Source organism: Cervus canadensis, chromosome 22 (assembly GCF_019320065.1).
Source record: "Cervus canadensis isolate Bull #8, Minnesota chromosome 22, ASM1932006v1, whole genome shotgun sequence".
Taxonomy (NCBI): Eukaryota; Metazoa; Chordata; class Mammalia; order Artiodactyla; family Cervidae; genus Cervus; species Cervus canadensis.
The window spans coordinates 22,624,618-22,645,425 of NC_057407.1; the positions used below are offsets into that span (position 1 = coordinate 22,624,618).

General features: G+C 40.3%; 2 protein-coding genes across 9 annotated transcripts in view; one reads left to right on the forward strand and one right to left on the reverse strand.

The window, feature by feature from the left end:
• Positions 1-573, reverse strand: part of ATXN7 (ataxin 7) — a 132,570-nt gene extending 131,997 nt beyond the window's left edge. The window contains exon 1 of the mRNA XM_043442957.1: positions 521-573. The gene's annotated coding sequence lies outside the window, so the exon portion shown is untranslated. The remainder of the gene's footprint in view (positions 1-520) is intronic.
• THOC7 (THO complex 7) lies at positions 15-20,293 on the forward strand. Of its 8 annotated transcripts, none has more exons than XM_043442967.1 (8): positions 15-126; positions 13,752-13,869; positions 14,604-14,731; positions 15,010-15,096; positions 18,178-18,235; positions 19,123-19,189; positions 19,276-19,345; positions 19,959-20,293. In XM_043442967.1, the coding sequence occupies exons 3-8, from the start codon at positions 14,623-14,625 to the stop codon at positions 20,024-20,026; spliced, it is 459 nt and encodes a 152-aa protein (XP_043298902.1). In that variant the 5' UTR covers positions 15-126; positions 13,752-13,869; positions 14,604-14,622; the 3' UTR covers positions 20,027-20,293. The 8 variants fall into 8 exon arrangements, with proteins under 8 accessions (XP_043298902.1, XP_043298900.1, XP_043298906.1 ...); XM_043442965.1 differs by lacking the exon at positions 15-126 and adding an exon at positions 724-879; XM_043442968.1 differs by lacking the exon at positions 15-126 and adding an exon at positions 6,012-6,031.
• The last annotated feature ends 515 nt before the right edge of the window (positions 20,294-20,808 follow it).

Below are 20,808 nucleotides of genomic sequence, written 5' to 3' on the forward strand. Positions count from 1 at the left end.
GTTTTTGAAAATCTGAGAGAGAGAAATAAATAAGAGCATCCCGTCCCGGTCGCCGGCGGGGATTCCGGCGCCCGGGGAGGAAGGCGGGCACCCCGCACCGCGGAGCTGAGCGAACTCCGCCCGCAGGTCGCTAAGTTTCTCCGTCCCTGTTTTCCGGCACCCGCCCGAGCCCCGAGGGGAAGGGGGCGGCCGTCCGGGCCGGATCCGCGCCACCTGGAACCCGGGGCCTTTTTCGCTCGAGGACCGCGCCCCGTGCGAGACCCGCCCAAGCGCGCGTGGGCGCTAAAGTTCACGGGGACCCCCCGCGAGGCGCCCCCTCTGTGGCCCGCATCCCCCGACTCCCGGGCTCAACCCGGGCCGGGCGCCCCCTCTCCCCGCGCCGCCCCCGAGAGCGAGCCCACCCCCAGCGGCGACTGAGGGAATGGGGCGGCGGGGGCCGCGGCCGCCGTCCCCTAGGAAGCGCTGGGGGTTCGGACCCCGCGTGGCTCCAGCCGCCCCGGCGGCGCCCGGACGAGCTCACCTGGCGTCTGGCGGCGGCCTCCGGGGCGGCCTCTGGGCGTGGGCCGGGCGGGGGCGACAGGGGGCGGGGGGCAGGCTGCGGGCGCCGGGGTTGCACCGGGGCCGCCGCCGCCCGCCTGGCCTCGCCCCACACGCGCTGGCCGTGGCCGCCCCCGGGGAGTGCGGGGAGCGCGGGTCCCGCGGCGGCGGCGGCGCGGCGCGGCTCAGGCGGCGGAGCGGGCGGCCGCGGGCGCCGCCGCCTCCTCCTCCATGGCTGTTTACCCGGCTGCATTGTGGGAGTTTGACCTCCGCCGCCGCCAACCGCCGCCTCAGCTTGCGCCGCCGCCGCCGCCGCGCACGCCATGGGAGCCGTGACTGACGGTGAGGCCCGCTCGCCGCCGCCCCGACCCGCTCCCCGGAGCCGCGCGGCCTCCCCGGCCCCCGCCGCAGCCTCCCTCGAGACCCCCGGCCTCCCCCGCTGCTTCCGGGAGCCCCTCGGCTTCCCGGATCGGGTCCCTCGGAGACCCGGCCTTTCCCGGCCGCTTCCCCCGAGCTCTTCAGCCTCTCCCCGGAGCCTCCCTCCCTGTCCCCCCCTCGGAGCCCCTCGGGCTCCCCGGCCGGCTCTCCCGAGATCGCGCGGGGCGTGGGGCGGGTGCGCCGGGAGGATCGTCCGGGGGCCGCGAGCACACGTGGGGGCCTGAGCAGGCTGGCAGCCAGCGATGCGCGGGTGGGTGGTACCCGGAAGGGGTCCAGGCTCTCGGAGGATGTGGTGAGGGAGCACTGGGTGGGGGCGCTGGGGTCCGAGGGGCGGCGAAGGGGAGGAAGGGCTGGAGGCCTTGCCGTTGGGGGTCGGGAGGACTTAAGGAGGGGCTGGAAGAGACTGCGAACTCCGAGGAGGTGGCCGGGGGGTGGGGGTGGGGGGTGGAGATCGCGCCAGGTTGGAAAGCTGAGAGAGGTCTCCGGACAGGAGTGCAGGGGTGTCGGTGTACAGAGGTGACACCTGCAAAGTGTCTGGGAAGGTCCCCTAGACAGTGGATCGCACGGAGGCCTGAGAGCTAGCCCTGGACTGGGGGTAGGGAGAGGGAACTGGGGATAATATCAAAAAAGAGTGGATGTGGACGGAGTGTTTGGAAGACAGCCAGGGACTGTGCCTGGGAGATTAAGAAGAGCCAGCAGAGGGATGGGGCCACCTCGGGAGATCCGTGGAAGACTCATTTGTGTGTGCATGTCTTGGGAAGGGTGGTTTGTCCCCTGGGATGGAGTAGGGAGGGAGAGGTAGGGGCTGAGTTTCTGGCAAGTTGTGAGGTCAGTTTAGGAAGGTGGACCCATGTAAGAAGGAGCCCAGTAGGTAGTCTACAGAGAGCAGAATAGAGTGACACCTTGGGGAAGGTGGACAGGCATAAGCATGATGGGCAACTGGAGGGAGAACCTAAAAAGCTATCCGGTTAGGGAGTGAAGAAGTCTGTTGACATTTGGGAAGGGGAGGTCTAGGGGCACTGGGTCTGTTTGAAGAGTGGCCAATGGATGCCTATGGAGAGGCCATTTCTGAAAAGTTGAAGGTAGACAAGGTCTCCACATGAAAGGACCAGGCCATGGGCAGAAGAATAACAGGCCCAAGTTTTGTGACCATGACAGGGATTAGTTAGGTGGAGGCTCTTCAAGGTCCAGTTAAAGCTTAGCTTCACTCCAGTTAATTTTTTTCAGTAGGTATGTATCCCATCTGGACTAAGTCTTGGGATTATAGCCCCGGCCAACAGGCAAGACCTCTTCTCTGAGGTCACAGTCTGGTGGGAAAGACTCATGAGATAATAAGTTTTCATGGTGGAAAATGTTACTACAGAGGAAGTAGAAGGTTGGGAATTGTAGAAGCACATAACAAAGATTGTTTATCCATTCTCAGAGATCAGAATACCTCCCTGAAACAGTTACTCTTAATCTCATTTTTGAAGGATTAGTAGATGTATTAACTGTTGACTGGTATTCCAGGTGGAGAACCACTTGTGCATAGGTAACAAAGTTTTGGAAAACTCAAAGATGATAAGCATTGGCTAGAAGTTAGAAAGTTATGAGCCAGACATTTTTGATGGTTATGGGACACCATTAAAAGATTTTAGCATTGGTGTGATGTCATCAGATGGCATGAAAAACAACCACCACACTCTACTCTGAATAATAATGAAGGGAAGGGAAAGTGAGGCGTTAAGTAACTGGCCTCTCTCCTTTCTAACATCTATAGCATATTGATAGTATGCCAAGCATGTTCTAATTACCATCCCCACTTTCCAGATGACACTGGAGTACAAGGAGGTTAATTTAACCCTGGGTTGCACAGGTAGCAAGTTCTAGAACCTGAGCTCAAAGCCAAAGGACCAGCTGCCATGGTTCCTAGAGAGAAAGGATGGGGGCTGAGACCAAGAGGAATGGCAGAGAAGCAGACAGGTGGAAAAGAAACCGATGAGGTCGAATGTCAGGAGACTGAGTGGATGTGAGGGGAAGGGCCAAGGATTATTCCAGGTTTCTGATAGGAGTGACTATGTGCTTATTAGTGCGACGGTTCTATTCATCGAGGTAGAGAACGGCAAAGGAGAGAGAGGTTTTGTCAGAGGGAGGTGAAGAGGAAGATGAGTTCTAATACACTGATTGCAGTCAAGTGCCCACTATATCCAAATAGACCATCAGAATCCCCACTCTGCCATTCATAAGCAGTCTGACCTTGTGTAGGTTAATTAACCTCTTTGAGCCTCAGTTTCATTCCTTATAAATGGGGATAATAAAATCTACTTCATAGGCTGGTTTTGAGAATTAGATGCAGCAAAACTTGTGAAGTGCTTTGCACTGAGGCCGAGACACAGTAATGTCCAGTAAATACTGTTAAGTGTCAGAGTTGGTTTACTTGCCTCTCCTCCACTTTCCTTTGATGAGGACTGTGCCTTCCCCCATTCTTTATCTCTGCAGATTTCCCCTTCCTGCCTTTTCTGCCTGGTGACTGTCCACTTATTCTTCACGACCCATATCAAATATTCTCCTCTGCTCTTTTCGAAAACCAGTTGATCTTTCACCTGTTAACCACATTATCTTATTATATTTCTGCTATACGCCTCAATATACTTAATTTACTTACATGGTGTGTTCCAGAAAATATTTAAAGCAGCTAATTATAATGAGAAAACATTAAAATAAATGGATGATAGGGTCTTCCCTGGCAGTCAGGTGGTTAAGGTTCCACACTTCCAGTGCAGGGGGCACAGGTCCGATCCCTGGTTGGGGAACTAAGATTCCCACATGCCTCACACTTGGAAGTGATCGGAGAGTTTCAAGTGGTCATCTTTTGGATCATTCCGGGTTTCTGTGTAGAGAATGAGTTGTAGGAAGCCAAGAATGGAAGCAGGGAGGCCAAGGAGAAGTGGTCCAAGTGAGAAACCATGTGGGCTCTGATTAGGATGATGGCAGTGGGGAAGACTGAGGAGTGGCTGGCCTCCACATCCTCAGCCTCCTGAAGGGCTCTTGGAGAAGTTCCAGTACCTGTTTCTGGAGACTTGAAGAGGGCGGATGTCCTCTTGCCAATCTGAGTGACTGGTCAGGTGCTGTGCTTTCATGTAATCCTTACATCTGGGTTTGCCTATCCAACTGGACTGGGAGCTCTTGGAGGAGAAACTCTTTATATCCTGTGCAAGGACACAATGATTAATTGGAGGAATAATCTGCCCTCCTTTAAGGGAAGGAGAGATACTATATTGTTATCTACAGATGCTGAACTTAGATGGCATCACCAACTCAATGAACATGAATTGGAGCGAGCTCTGGGAGATTGAAGAACAGGGAAGCCTGGCGTGCTGCTGCCACCGGGTTGCAAAGAGCTGGACACGACTTAGTGACTGAACGGCACCAACTGAACTATAAATGTTATCCCTAGAAGCATCATCTCTGCATGGACAAGTGGAGGTCCTGGGAAGTTAGTAGCTTATTGTCACAAAGCTAGTTATTGGCAAAGCCATTCTCTCTCCTTCTTTGTTGCCACCCCAGCATTTCGGCTGACTGGAAAAACAGTTTAGATGTTGTCACTGTTAATTTAAACTATGTTCACAGTTTGTATTTTGTATGTTAATTTAAAGGGTGTTAAACAGTGTTAGTACCCTGATAGAAGGCTTTTCAGAAGCACTTTTTGCAGTACAGAGAACATTAGGTATATGTCTTGATCTGCCAGAGCAACAGATGGATGATGAGAAGGGCAGTAGGGAGCGGGATGTGGCTGCACACTCCATTTAATAGAGCTTGTTGGTTTTGACAGTGTTGCTTTTTTTTTTTTTAATTAGAAAGTATAATGCATGGATAATATGCCTGTTAAAACTTGAAATAATGGTTTTTAACATGCCCGTGAACAACGTGACAGAATAATGGAATGCCACTATGACTTCCTAATAATGTAATTGTGGATATTTTCCTCTAACTACAGAGATGACACTTTTCATCTGTAAAAGGAAGATAATAATACATACTTCATTGGGTTTTTCCACGGATGAAGTGTGATTAATATATGTAAAGCACTTCAAAGTTGAGTGACCATTTAATTGATTGTCCAAACCAGGACACTTTTCAGAGTGAAAGGAAGCAGGAGGTATGGTCATCAAATAGGAGTGTACAAACACTGTCTGCTGCTGTTCCGATTTCAGTTGTTGATCCAATGTTAATTACACATTTGTAGCCAAAGGGTTTGTTTGACTTTTTTTTTTTTCCCCCACAAGTACCAATGGATTTGCCCACTTTGTTCTCTCATCTGTGGTCCCAGCACAGGGGTTACTGAAGCAGTTCAAATATTAAGTAATATTTCTTTAGCCAAGATAAAAGGCATCTCAAAGTGTCATTGGAGTTTCAACCTTGACTTGATTAGGGTCATACTCTAAACATTTAAATAAATCTAGAGAAAAACCAGAGATGGTGAGGGACAGGGAAGCCTGGCATGCTGCAGTCCATGAGGTCGCAAAGAGTCAGACACAACTTGGCGACAGAACAGCAACAACAGAGAAAAATGAAGGACCTCAACATTGATTTTTCTGCTTTTCTTTTTTAATTTTTAATGTAATTTTGGTTTTTGTCATTTACTTTGGTATCAGCAATTTATTTAGACTGGGCCTAAGTGTCTCCGGAGAGATCCCTGTTTACATGGATGAATCAAAGCACCTTACTCTTTCCATCTGACTTTTTTGTGTCTTAACATTGGTGGCCTTAATAGTTGTTTTAATGATTTTAAGCTTCTTCAAAGGAGGGGCTCAGTATTATTTTACCAGGAGGAATCCAACACAGTGGTATATTCGTAATTCAGCTTAATAATCCATTAAGCCGTGGTGACCTAGTGATGAACGTAACAGGAATTTGCACACACGTTGTTTTGACATGGCCTTAGTCCCTCCTCTTGTTAATAGGTCAAGTCAAACCAGTTTTCTTTTTTGTTGTTAACACGTCACAGATTTACTAAAGAACACTGGTGAGAATTTTCAATACAGAAAAAATGAAGAAAAATACCTCAAAGTGACCAGTAAGTTCTCTATCCAAATAACAACTCAATACTGTGAGGAAGAAAAGTGGTACATGTCAGGAAATTCAGAAGAAATGCCCCAAGGGACAGTGAAAACCTTCCCTTCTTCACCTTCCACAGCTCAGCCCAGTCCCCAGTGGCAGTTTCTGTAAGGTGTTTTTTGTGTACCCTTCCAGAATGATTATCAAATGCCATCAAAGGTAACAAGCACCTTCTCTGGTGTCAAACTCCTGAGTGTGAGTCCCAACTCCACTCTACTTACGGCATTTAATTTGCACAAGTAACTTCCAGTCCCTTCATTATAAAATTGGGGTAATAATATCCACTTTACTGGGCTCTTGTGAGACTAAATGAGCATATTGTAAGCATTGCATATATATGTGTGTGTGTGTGTGTGTGTGTGTGTGTATGTTAGTTGGTGTACCAGTATGCATATGTAAAGTTTTAGACAAATATTTACATGCTGTTCTGAACTATACTTCCATAATTAATGATACATCTCTGAGTTCTTTCTAATACCTTTTGGGGCTCCTCCTACCTTATTCTTTTGTGGTATTCTACTAGTTTTTTAATCAATCCTCTTCTAAATGTTTTTTGTTATTTTCCTTTTTTTTTTCTTTAACTTTTATAAATAGTATGACAGTGGAGATATTTGCATAGTTATCTTTGTACACAGTGGGAATCACTTCTAGAAGACAGGTCAAAAGTATCTGTATTTTTAATACAGAGTGTTACATTGGTTTCCTAGTAGCCAGCTGTTTTTTCCTCTGTAATCTTATCTCCAGTTATCCCTTCCTGTAATTTTCCGTTTGGATCCAGAGTGTTTAGGAGCACTGAGAAAAAGCCAGTGGTTCATTTGTGTACTTTTCAGAATATCTTGCTAAAGAACCTTTAGAAAGGAAATGCTGATCCTCACTGAGAAATCACAGAATTGCCATTTCTGAAAAGCAGGTGAGATTGAGAGCTGTGAGGTCTAGCAGACTGGGAGGCACATTTGACAGCAGCTTAACCCTAGGAGGAAGTTACAAGACAGGCTCTTACCTTTTGTCAAGCCTTGACCTGTCCCTAAAGTAAGAGTTTTGGAACTTAGCCCACTATTATCTTCCAAATTGTCCTTCTCTTTCCTTTTTGAACATCTGCTCCAAGAGGCTATGAAAACTTGTTCTATAATCAAGGTTTTAATTGCCACTTTGAGGGAATAACAATTAGTTTGTGAAAGCAGTGTAAGTATGGGTTTATGAGAGATTGTCCTTTCCACACTAAAACGAGAAAACAACTGCAATGGCTATGTCAATCAACCAGAGGCTTGGAAATGGAGAGTTGGTCTAATAACTGTAAAGGAGTCCAGCCTTTCTTCCAGCCTGTTTATGAAAAGTTGGGAATTAAAATCTAACCCTTTAAAATGGCTCTCTTGAGACCTATTTAGCAGACCTATTTAGCATGTTAAGCAGTTTTGTATTCTAGATAGAGGATGGCATATAAGATAGGCATATAAAAAAATGCATCCCAGTTTTTCAAATAAATATTTGCTCATCATCATGCTTGTGTCAGAACTGATTTGAAAGTGATTTTGAATGGCAGACATTTTATAGGGTATACTATGCTACCCATATAACTGAATCCAATAAGAAATCTTCATACAAGCCTAAAATCTGGTGGAAAGCCACCATTCTCGGAGCAGACATTAGGTATTTTGGGTTAAAGGCTTTTCCAAGGTGGTTTTGATCCTCGTACTCAGTAAAGAAAGTGATTGTGACAACTATTGTGACAACTAAGGGATGATGTTGATAACATCACTGAAATAATTTCTAAACCAACTTCATTATTTTTACAGGTAGACCAAGGGCCTCCTGACTTAATATTACTATTCAGATTGCTTACAGAGAGCTTCAAGCATGATAATAATTTATGAAGTCAATGCATATAGTAAACAGAACATGTTTAGGTGTGTCCAGTCTAGAGCTAATTGATGAGGTACAATTAAAAATAATGCTCGTGTCATACATGCCAGGAACCATCAGCAGCTGGCCATCTTTAAATTTAAAAAGAGCAGAGAAATTTCAGACAGGCAACTTACCCTTTTCATTTGTTGCTGTTGGAGCTGCGCTCTGTACTTTATATATATATATATATATATAATTATATGTGTCATATATTGGAATATATTATAATACATAATTATATATTTTAATATATATTAATATACAATGTAAATAATGCATGATTATATTAACATATATTAATATTTAATTAATATTATACTTGATATGTGATATATAATTATATATAACATATATAATATAAAAATATATAAAATTATATATTATTTATATATAAAATATATAATTTATAACATAAAATATATAATATTTATAATTTATATAATATAAACTATATTATATATAAATATATTTAGATTATATTTTAATTATATATAAATATATTTATATTGTATATTTTATATTAGTATATATTGTTGTATATTAATATAACTATAAATATGTATTATATAATATATATATATAATTTCAGTCCTCCTCATCCCCACAGACATTCCTAGGCAGCAACTACCTATGCTGTTTAAGCTAGGAATACAATGACCTTATAGCTTGAAGCTTGAGACAAGCAAATTTGTGATAAATCGTAACTATGCAGAACTTTCTATGCATCTTATATAACTATATCAGTATATAGATGTATCTATAGATAGAGCTCCAGCAATTATTCACAGTTTCACATTACTTTGGGAATTAAATTTAACATGAAGATAAGAATAACTTTGCTTTTTTCTTTTTTGTTTTCCTATAGTGAACAGGAACTTGTATACTTTTATTTCCATAAGGTTTCACAGCAGTCCTATGAAGTGGATTGTTTTATTCCCATTTTTACAGATGAAGTTAAAAGTTGGTCACGCACACAAAGTAAATACTGCAGACTAACCAGAACACTGGCCCGTTTTTGACTTGGGGTCTGGCTGTGAAGAAACGCTCCGTAGACGAAAGAGGGATCAGGCTCAAGCAAGAGAAAGACCTTGAGGCCTGGACAGCATGTCCCCTGTGCTGCAGAACGGATCAGCCTGCCCTGCTCGTGCCAGCCAGTTGGTCCTGGCTCCTGCCTTTTCCTAACCAAGTCTCTGTTGAGCCCTTGTCTGCCTTCCAGGACCTGTGACTCTGATCTCCGCTTTAATTCACACCCTTTTAGCTCCTTCGGTGGGCATATGCTTTGGGAGCCTCCTAACTAGCCTCCCAGCCTGTGGGCGCTTCACAGTTGCACCCCATTTTGTACACTTGATCCTCCTAGAAAGTCCCATCACAAATCTCCAGCAATTCCAACTTGTTGCCTGCCAACAGGATCTGAGTCTACCAGTGTGGCATTCACTACTCTGGACTTCCACAATCTGACCTCTGACTGCCTGTATGTGCTTGGGTTTTGACATCGGTCTCCAGGCCCCCAGACTTCCTAGTGTCCTAGGGAGAGTGCTCACATCCAAGACCCAGCTTTGCAATCCCCACCTCTGCCTTAGCTCACAGCTTTCTCCCTGCCTATTGCAGGTGAGGTGGGGAGAGACATGATTTTAGGTTGCTTTCTTTCTTTTCCTTCCTCCACTTTTGTTGAAGTATAATTGATACACTAAGAACTACATGTGTTGTGTATAATTGGATGCAGTTGTGTGCTGTGCTTAGCCACTCAGTCGTGTCTGACTCTTTGCAACCCTAGGACTGTAGCCCGCCAGGCTCCTCTGTCCATGGGGATTCTCCAGGCAAGAATACTGGAGTGGGCTGCCATGCCCTCCTCCAGGGGGTCTTCCTGACCCAGGAATCGAACTGGGGTCTCCTGCATTGCAGGTGGATTCTTTACCAGCTGAGCTATCAGATACAGACAGCTATGATACCATCACCACAGTCATAGCTTGCTTTCTTTTTGCAAACATCAGCTAACACATTTTGACTACTATATGGTTCAAAAATGAAGTAATATAAGACATTTTCAAAAATATAAGACATATGGTTCAAAAATCAAGTAACATAAAGACATCTTCCAGCCTGTCCTCCAGCTACCCAGCTTACCCTGCTCGATTCTTTGGTAACTCCTTATAGTAGTTTCTTGTATATCATTCCGGTATATCTATGTGAACATCGACACATATGAATATACTTATTTCCCTACTTTTATCTGAAAAGAAACATGCCATAAATAGGATTCTTCACCTTGCTCTTTTAACAAGTTGTATTAAGTGGTCTTCCTTTCAATATACACAGTTTCTCCTCATTATTTGTTTTTTATAACTTTGTATTATTTTATCATATTCTTATACCAAAATTTATATATCTTAATCTGCTGCCAATAAGCATGTCATATTGCATATGGGCAAGTATATCTAGGATTTGGGGGGTCAAAGAATACATGTTTGAAATTTCCATAGATACTGTTAAAATGCCTTTTAGCTCTTTCTTTTTTTGACCAATGTTGGTCAAATATCAGAAGAGCAGCTTTAGGGACTTCCCTGGTGGTCTAGTGGTTAAGACTCCATGCTTCCAGGAAATGGGTTCAGTCCCTGGTCAGGGAACTAAGATCCCACAAGTCAAGGGGGAGGGCCAAAAAAAAGGGGATAAAAAGGCAGCTTAAAATCCTCTTCCCCTGTTCCCCCCAAGCTAAAGGAAGCTCTCCTCCTAATCTGCTGTGTGTCGGTATCACTTACTTAACAATCTCAGCCTCTGTGTGTGTGCATTCATACTGTGTGTTATGGCTCCAGCTAGAGTGAAGGAACTCATGCCTTTACTTCACGTCCTCAAGAGGTTAGTCTGGCACCTGTGGACACTGCTGCTCATTGATCAGATATTCATGTCTTTTGTCCAGGAAGAGAAATCTGCTATGGACCTAAGATAAGATGGTTCCATGTTAGTCCTTGTTAGTGTTTTACTGAGACAAAGCTATTTGGAGGGCAGATGTTCCCAGGCAGGCACCACAGATCCAATTTTACAATATTTATTGAGCATCAGAAATGTAAAGACACAGTCTGAGAGACTGGAGAGGAAACAGAATGAACAGGACATAGGATGGGTCCTGATGAACCTTTCCCCCAAGTTTATTTGGTCTGTATAATGCTTTAAACATTTTTCAAAAATTTTTGTAATTGGAATATTACATACATATGTAAACAAGTGCACAGATTAAGTACACAGCTGAAAAGATCACTAAATGTTCTGGAAACATTTTCAGTTAGTCACCAAACTTTAAAAATCCCTTGAAAAACCAGATCTGGTAATAAACTCTCGCTTTAGGTACTCAATCCTCAATTTCCCCACTCCCTGTTTCCTACATTCGTTTACGTTTGAAATCCATCGTCCTCCATAAAGGAGGGTCCCTAGTTATCTGGGAGGAAGATGGAGTCTCTTGGGGGCTTGAAAGAGTAGAGGTAGGAAGATCAAAAATAAACTAAATAGCATCAAGTGACCACAGGACTGCTCACCCCCTGAACGTTTACTTTTAACAAAGTTAAAACATGATTGTGACTTTATAAAAAAATCAGTTTCATTTTTTGTATTTAATCTCTGCCAGGACTGTGTTTTGCCTCAGTCTCCTCAAATAACATTATTGGTGGTTAAAAGAGGAAACCATTAGTTTATATCTTTCAGTGTAAAATTAAAACACTTGCTGAATCCGTAGCTTGAGCCGTCTGTGACAGCCACGACTCTGAGAACAAAACCCAATTCTAAACATGTTTATCTGATGTTGTCACAGAATAGATTTTGAAACTGGGGGGAAAAAAAACTGGAGCCATCTGCCTTCCAAAGTTTATCTCCCCTGCACCTGCACTCAAAAATACTTCTGCCGACACACAGGAACTATTGTTTTAAGATTTTGCTGTTGATTCATCATGCAGCTTCTCTAGGAATTATTCACACTTCAGAAATTATTTTTTAAATGCCTGCATATGGTTTAAAAAAAAAAAAGACAATCCTATAAAATCATAAAAATTAAATCTCATCCTCTGTAGTACCTCTTATCAGAAATAGCCACTATTACCAGTTTCTTATGAATCCTTCCAAAGATATTTGCTGAATACATAAACACACGTGTGATGGGCACATACATACACAGATGGCCTCCTTGTTTTCTACACAAATGGCAGCAAACTATGCGCTTCTCTGTACCTGTGTTATTTTCCTTTTACTTAACACATCTAAGGAGATTTTTATGATATTAATATATACATCCACACTATTTTTTGGCTGAATCTTACTACCTCTTTTTAAAAACATGAGATTCAGCAATTACCAGTTTGTGTTTGTATGTCTGTTTCTTTATTGGCCCCTTGTGAGGCATGTGGGGTCTTAGTTCTCCAACCAGGAATCGAACCCACGCCCCTGCAATGGTAGCATGGAATCTTAACCACTGGGCCGCTGGGGAAGTCCCTGCATATTACTACACTTAACAACTCTTTTATATTTAGCCAGTCTCTTCCTGGTGAATGTTTAGGTTTGCCATGTTCCTGGGTCGGGAAGATCCCCTGGAGAAGGAAATGGCAACCCACTCCAGTATTCTTGCCTGGGAAATCCCATGGACGGAGGAGCCTGGTGGGCTACAGTCCATGGGGTCACAAAGAGTCGGACACGACTGAGCAACTTCACTTCACTCACTACAAGCAGCACTCTTAAGAACAATCCTTTTACATTTATCTTTGTGCATGGGTGCACATGCATCTATAGGATGATTTCCTAGAACTGGACTAAAGGGGTCAAAAAGGTATATGCATTTGGAATATTATCTGATTGTCCAGCTGCCTTGCAAAGAGCACACCACTTACATTCTGTCAGTGTATGTAAGTGTGATTTCTCAACACACTTACCATCACTTATTATCAGGTCTTTGATCTTTACCAGTCTGAAAGATGGAGTGATATCTTATTGTGGTTTCAACTTGCACATCTCTTGTTATGATCCAGCATTATCTTGTCCAGGAAGAACACTAGCTCAGGGCTGCCAAGCAAGCCCACTGGGGCCCTACTTGTTACTCAGCATTGTCATCTGCATTGCTTTTCTATTCCTTTTTCTTTTTCTTTTCCTTGGAGCAAAAGGGAGACAGACATTTAAAAAAAAAGAAGAAGAAGAAGTCCTCAGGAGGAAAGAAACATTACAGATTGAATTACTAAATCACACCCCCCAAAAAATTCCTTTTTCTCTGACACATCTCATTCTCTTTTTCTAGTCTCCCACTATGTCTTTAAATCTTTTCTCTCTGTTCCTTTTAGCAGTACCTTACAGTACTCAACAACATGAATGCTTCAGGCTTTCTTCCGTCTGAACAGGTTTTGCCCAAAAAGTTTCTCCAAGAATTATTGACTTATTTCTCTGGTAGTACCTGAAAATTATTTTTACTCTATAGCCTGGCAATAAAATGTCAGTTCTTTGAGGGCAAGGCTTTTCCCTGCTATAACTCCAGCCCCTAAAACAGTGCCTGACATGAGACACTTAATAACTTTCCATATATATACATGGAAATTATATATGGAAATTACATTAAAACCTACCTAACATAAAATTGGCCATTTTAATTCTTTTAAGCACAGTATTTTATGTACAGTTCAGTGGCATCAAGTACATTTACATTTCAGTAGTTTTCTTCTAGATAAATGAATGTGTAGTGGTGTTGCTTATTTGTCCCTGAAAGTGAACAGGAACCAGACAGTCATTTTAATTCACATTATTCTGTCCTCCAGACGAAGTCATACGGAAGCGTCTCCTAATCGATGGAGATGGTGCTGGAGATGATCGGAGAATTAATCTGCTGGTGAAAAGTTTCATTAAATGGTGCAACTCAGGATCTCAGGAAGAGGGGTATTTCATGTTGCTGCCGTTACTATGCTAATGTCCTGGTGTGATTTTTTTTTTTTAGACCATACATATAGTGCTGTCAGTTTTTCGTATTTTCACTTATTAACAGAGTCCACAGTAGGTTTTTCCAGCCTTCCTTTCAGAGGCTACTTTTATGTTTGTTAAAATGTGCAGAAGGTGCAGTGATAAGAAATGAGGGTTAAATTCAGACTTATTACTTTGGTCCCTTTTAAAAGCAGATAAGTGTTTAGTAAGACAAAATACTTAAATGAAATTTTCTCTTCTTTTTAAACGTACTAATCAAATTGCTGCAAGGTTTTATATATTTGATAAATTTCTAACTTAAAGAGTTTTTTCATCATTTGAATTAGCTTTTCACATAGATAAATAATTATATACAGTGAAAAAATTGAGAACAGAATTGTGACAATAAAAACCATCTTAAAACATTTTTAAAAGGATATTAAGCAAAATTCAACAAATAGTTGTTTGAATTAAACTTATATTGCTAACAGCTACAGTACCAGCTTTACATTTGTAACTAATACAGTTTATAAATTCAAGTAAACCACATTTGGAAAAAGAAAACCTAAGGGACAGATATTTCAAATTATTTTAAATAAAGCATATTCTCTCAGAACCTGGCATAATTTACTTAGCAAAGGTGTGCCTGCATTATAATGATTGAGCTGGAAATCCACAAAATCTTTATTCTCTTTCTCTCTCTTTTATGTTAGATACAGCCAGTACCAACGTATGCTGAGCACACTGTCCCAATGTGAATTTTCAATGGGCAAAACTTTGCTGGTATATGATATGAATCTCAGAGAAATGGAAAATTATGAAAAAATTTACAAAGAGATAGGTAAGGAAACAAAGTAATTGTTTCTGTCTGTAATTTTAATTTTTATGGGCTAAGGGAAACAATATTTACTAACATTTTTCTTTGGTTAGTGGTACAATAATAACAACATTAATAGAAAGAATATATTCTAATATGATATACTTTGAGTTACAGCTGTGTTTTAAACGCCAGCATCTGTTTTATTAGCAAGGAAACTAAATTTAAAAACACATTTTAAAACTGAAAATGGAGATTATACATGTTGTTATAAGTATCTTAAAAAAAAACTTTTTATATAGAATGTAGCATTGCTGGAGCCCATGAAAAAATTGCAGAGTGCAAGAAGCAGATTCTTCAAGCAAAACGAATACGAAAAAACCGGCAAGGTAAGGGTTTTGTGGGATGTAGTGTGCAAATACTTCATTACTGACTAGTATTTTCATGCAGCTTTTAACGTGGTGAGATGAAACCTCCAGCTAGAATCAACCTAAATTATAAAAAAGAATTAGGAGACAAACTTAATTCTTTAAAAACTATATTACTGTTTAAAATAGCAGAGAAGGGGTACTCTTTTGCCCCCTTTTGATGCCTATGTCAGAAGCTTTCTCTATCTCCTTTATACTTTAATAAAACTTTATTACACAAAAGCTCTGAGCGATCCAGCCTGGTCTCTGGCCCTGGATTGAATTCATCTCCTCCGGAGGCCAAGAATCCCGCATCTCATCGTTCAGCAACAACCTTTCATCTTGGGGCCTCGTCCGGGATCCTTCAGGACAAGATGGGCCTGATAATCTATGTGAGCCTACTTCTGCTGACTCCAGAAATTCTGAGTCTGCCGTTTGATCCTCAAGACAATGCCTTCCTGTCCTGGGCTCACTCCTATGCTGCATTCCACAATCGGTCTAACTGCTGGGTCTGCGGAGCACTCCCCTCTTCATCAGTGGAAGGCTTCCCATGGTGGACATCTCCACTTCAAGGAAAAGACTTTCTCCAGGTCTGCGAATACCTTCGACAACAATCACATGTGATGCCTTTTCTTTGTCTGATGACATCTAACAACCCTAGAATGGACTGGTGCAATACTTTGTACCTTAACTTTGGACATAACGTAACTTTTAATTTTGATTATACACTGTCTCAGTTTAATGACTATTTTGCTGCACATAAGACAAATAGGTCTAGATCTGATGGTTTTTTACCTGACGTTTATCAAATATGGGATAAGGTTATATGGCTAACTCCTGAAAAAGGATGTCTAATATCTACTGCCCCTATATGCTGGGAACAAACAGAGCCATCCCCCAAAGTTAGCCAACAACTTAATTACAATGATTGGAAACAATTGGGATTTTTGCCTCAGGAAATATGTAATGTAATCATTCCCATGTTTTCCAACCCCAGTTCAGGATCTACCTTTGTCTGGCCAGGCAGTAATTGGGACTGGATATCTCAGTCACGCTGGCTTGCTCCAAATGGGACTTATTGGATATGTGGCTCTTACCTATGGGCTTGGCTTCCCCCAGGCTGGATGGGGGGGGTGTCTAGCCTTTACCCACGGCTTTATATTTTCAGGGCTCCTCCAGAAAAGCCTGCTTATTTACCCCACCTTAAAAGTTGGTGGACAAGTTCTGTATTTCACTGGTATGATTATTTGGCTTCAGTGTTTGTCCCCTCTTTGGGAACTACAGATGTTATGCTACGAGTAGATGCTTTGACTAATTTTACTCAACAGGCATTACAAGATTCTCAAAAAGCTATTTCAGCTCTTAATGCTGAACAAGCACAAATTAGAAAGGTGGTTTTACAAAACAGATTGGCTTTAGATATTCTAAAGACAGCTGCACAGGGAGGAACTTGTGCCATCATTCATACTCAGTGCTGCACATATATACCTGATATGAGCACTAAGGTTACTCATTTTACTAAACACATGAACAAGATGATTGGGGCCATGGATACTCCTGAAGCCTCTATTGTCTCACTTTGGGAGACATTAACTAGTTCCCCATGGTGGAAATCTATCTTAATTACAATAATTCTGATTGTTTAAAAAAATAAAATAAAATAGCAGAGAAGGAAGGCCATGGTTAAAAAAAAGTTGGTGGATTGTGTTGATTAAACAAGTATTTTTTTAAGTATTATATATATATATATACACACATTTTACTGTCCTCATACCCCTTTGCCTAAATAATGTTATACAAGTACATTAGATTTAGGACTTTGTGTTTTGTGTGTGTTTAATGGAACTACATAAAAAAAAAAAAAAGAAAGAAAGAATATAAGCCCAGTGACTTTTTTTATTAAGGACTATGCAAGCAAACATTTACAATCTACCTGGATTTTATTAGAAAAGGAAGGTTAAAGTTTAGTTTTCTTCTCATCTCTTTTGTTCTTAATTAAAGTCTGCCTTATTTTAGTTCATATCAACTAGTTCAAAATAATTTTAATGGCAGAGGCATTGCTCCTTCTATAATGTAAGTTGAAAGGAAGATTAAAAATATAATGTAAAGTCACAACTGTGACATATACATGAATGATATAGAAAATGTTAATAATTATTTTGGAGTTGTGGAGTTTTATCATTTAGGTTTTGTTGTTGTTGTTGTTTATATTGAATATGTATTATTTTGTAATCCAAAAATATTTTATTAAAAATCACACTTATATTGAATTAATAACACTGTCAACAAACAATTTTACTTTTTAATGAGTTAATTAAGATGATGTTTAATTCCTTATTTTTAAAAGATGGTTTTTTAATTCAGTCTAAAATGTATGTGGTCAGGTTGCAGTGGCCAATTTAGAGCAGGATATACCAACTTATTTAAGAACTAATATCAACTGAAAAATCATTAAAAAAAATTTTACAGTGTTTTGGTAGATTATTGAGGCTTTTAAGTAAATGCTGCCATATATCATTTCATAGGAAAAGTGTTAACAAGAGATACATGACTTATCTTGGAGGTCTTAGTGGAGCAGAAACAAAGTTCCTGAATCATTAGATCTTTACCTTTGAAATGAGTGAGAAGTATAATTTCACATTGTCTAAGATTTGAAATTAATTGTAGGATACCTTGTTAATTAATTATAGATCACCTTTTTGGTCTTCGATTTGCTGGGCAAATAATAAGATTCTCTTATGTTCATAATCAGTCTACTTGATGAACAATAATGACTTAAGTTCACTTTCTGTTACGCTAGCCCCTTGTATTCTACCCAGGGATACGTAAATGGAAAGACAGAATAGGAGCTAAAATCCTTGTTTGGAACATACTTGTGAAGTCATGACTTGTTGCAGTTATAATCGAATGAAAGGAAGGTGGCAATACTCCGCATATCCTTCAATGTTTCCACTTCTTTATCTACTAGGAAAATAATTAGGAGAGATTTGTGATGTTAGACATTTTGTTTTGATATTCAGGTTCAAAATATCTTATTTTGGCAAGTATTTTTGTATCTTTCAGAATATGATGCACTGGCAAAAGTGATCCAGCATCATCCAGACAGGCATGAGACATTAAAGTAAGTTTAGAGCTTTACTTTGAAAAGAACTAATGTTTATACATAAATGTTTACATACTAGTCTACACATTCCATTTCTATGGGAATATATCGTATGTTTCAAAAAGTAGGGGTCAACCTTAAAAATTATAGATTCTAATACCTCTTGATTAGATTTTTCCTTCTGCCAACCTTACTGCCTATAGTTCTAAAATAAATGCATGTATGTATCAATACAGAAACATAAATAGGATATGGTCTACTCATGTAGAATACTAAATAGGAGTTATAGAGAATTTGGAAATAAACACTTTCCAAACACCAATTTAAAAAACAATCAGTGAAAAGAAAAACAGAAGATATATATAATGAACTTTAAATTATTACTAAGTTTCTGAAATACATACAGAATAATAATTGTTTATAAAAGTTAGAGCCCTCCAAATATTATATACTGATGCTGTATATTATTGAGATACAAATATATGCATAAAAAAGGATTGGTATAATATAAGGATTGCCTGAATGGATAGTAGAAGAGGGAAAAAGTCCTGGTTCAGAGGACTAGGGGTTAAAGTTCAAAGGGTATTTAATTATTCTGCAATTTACCACATTTACCAAAAAAAAAAAAGTTTTGAATTATGACAAAATGTTAAAAGGGTTTGATATCCTATTGTCAAGTTTTCCTATACTTTAAAATTAATTATCTAAAATTTAATTTTAATGAAAATTAGTACATATTTAGAAGTTAAGGAATCACCCTTAGTTTTAAAAGTCTCATCTTAATGGAGGTTAGAACTCCTTATCCCTTATAATAAATACTATTATTTAGTAACTAAAAAGTTAGATATTAATTATGAATTCTTTTCTACCAATTAGCAAAATATAACAGTTTCATTTTTTTTCAGAGAACTAGAGGCTCTGGGAAAAGAATTAGAACATCTTTCACATATTAAAGAAAGTGTTGAAGATAAGGTATTTGCATGTGATGTGTATTAGTCTTTGTGTTTTGTATTGGTGTATAGATCATTGTGTATTAATTTTTTTTCTTACTAACACAGCTGGAATTGAGAAGGAAACAGTTTCATGTTCTTCTTAGTACCATCCATGAACTTCAGCAAACACTGGAAAGTAAGTAGCATGACTGTAAAATGAATGTTCGTGTAGATTTTACTTTTTAAAGATTAATTTATTTGACTGCAGCAGGTCTTAGTTGCGGCATGCCAACTCTTAGTTGCATCATGAGGGATCTAGTTCCCTAACCAGGGATCAAACCCAGTTCCCCTGCATTGGGAGCACAGAGTCTTAGCCACTGGACCACCGGGGAAGTCCCTATGTAGATATTTTAATGACCAGAGGGAACTTTTTTTAAATTGAAGTCTATCCCATAAATTTTGCATTTTGATTCAACTAATGTGTGCTTAGTCAATCAGTCACGTCCAACTCTTTGCGATCCCATAGACTGTAGCCCACCAGGCTCCCCTGTCCATCTAACCCTCCAGGCAAGAACACTGAAGTGGGCCGCCATTCCCTCCTCCAGGAGTTCAACTAATAACAGCAACCAGAGCCGGACTTTTAAAAACCAAACACCCTTGTGTGGGTCAGTTGCAATCATAGGGTGCCATTTTGCCATTTTTGCTTTAAATATATTCACTTATAAAGCACAAAAATGTTTTCATATATTCATCAAACATATAGTTTAAGCAAATTTGATTAGAGTTTTATGTTTCTTTCTCAACTGCAGATGATGAAAAGCTCTCAGAGGTAGAAGAAGCTCAAGAAGCAAGCATGGAGACTGATCCTAAACCATAGCCCAAGGAATCACTCTCCATTCCCAAGAATGTTGAATTAGCAGCATGATCTCAGTGTGTTTAGAATCTGTTGTGCTCTCGAGATATGTAAAGTTTTGGCAGTGAACTATTTTGCTTTTAAATGTTAATGCAGAATTCATTCATATTTCTTCACACAAAGGAAGATGACTTCATTATATATTTGTTTTTACTGAAATGTCTTTTTTGTATTTAAAAGGTGGGAAGCAACATCCAAAATAAATGTTGAATAAAATGTTTTCAAGCCAAATATGTTTGTGCTCATTGGCATTCTAGATAGTTTTTAATTGGTAACATTGATTTGCTCACAAAATAAATGGAAGATAGTGAGAAGGTGGCACTTCTGGGATGTACATGAGAAAATGAGTCAGTTTCTGGAAATTGTTACCACTTTTGAAATGGAGACCATGAACAGGCTCTCAGGAGAGCTGTGAACTTGTGAAATTACGTACAGAATGTTTGTGATGTATGCTTACTGTGGGAGAGGTTCTATGATAAGAATCACTGGGCTAAGAAGTAATTATAAGATGCAAAGACAATCAATATGTATTACTTTCTAGATCTCTGTCCTTAATACTTGAGATATATGGTTGGTAAATGTTTTGGTAAAACATTTTCTCTCTATTGTTTTCTTCTGTAGGAGTCATTTTCAAGAGTCTTGCAAGAAAGGATTTCATGATCTTTTTATAAATTTAAACTAAGTCTGAATCACATGTGCTTTTCTTAAGGATTGAATTATATGTCTAATACTTGCTAGGTTCCATC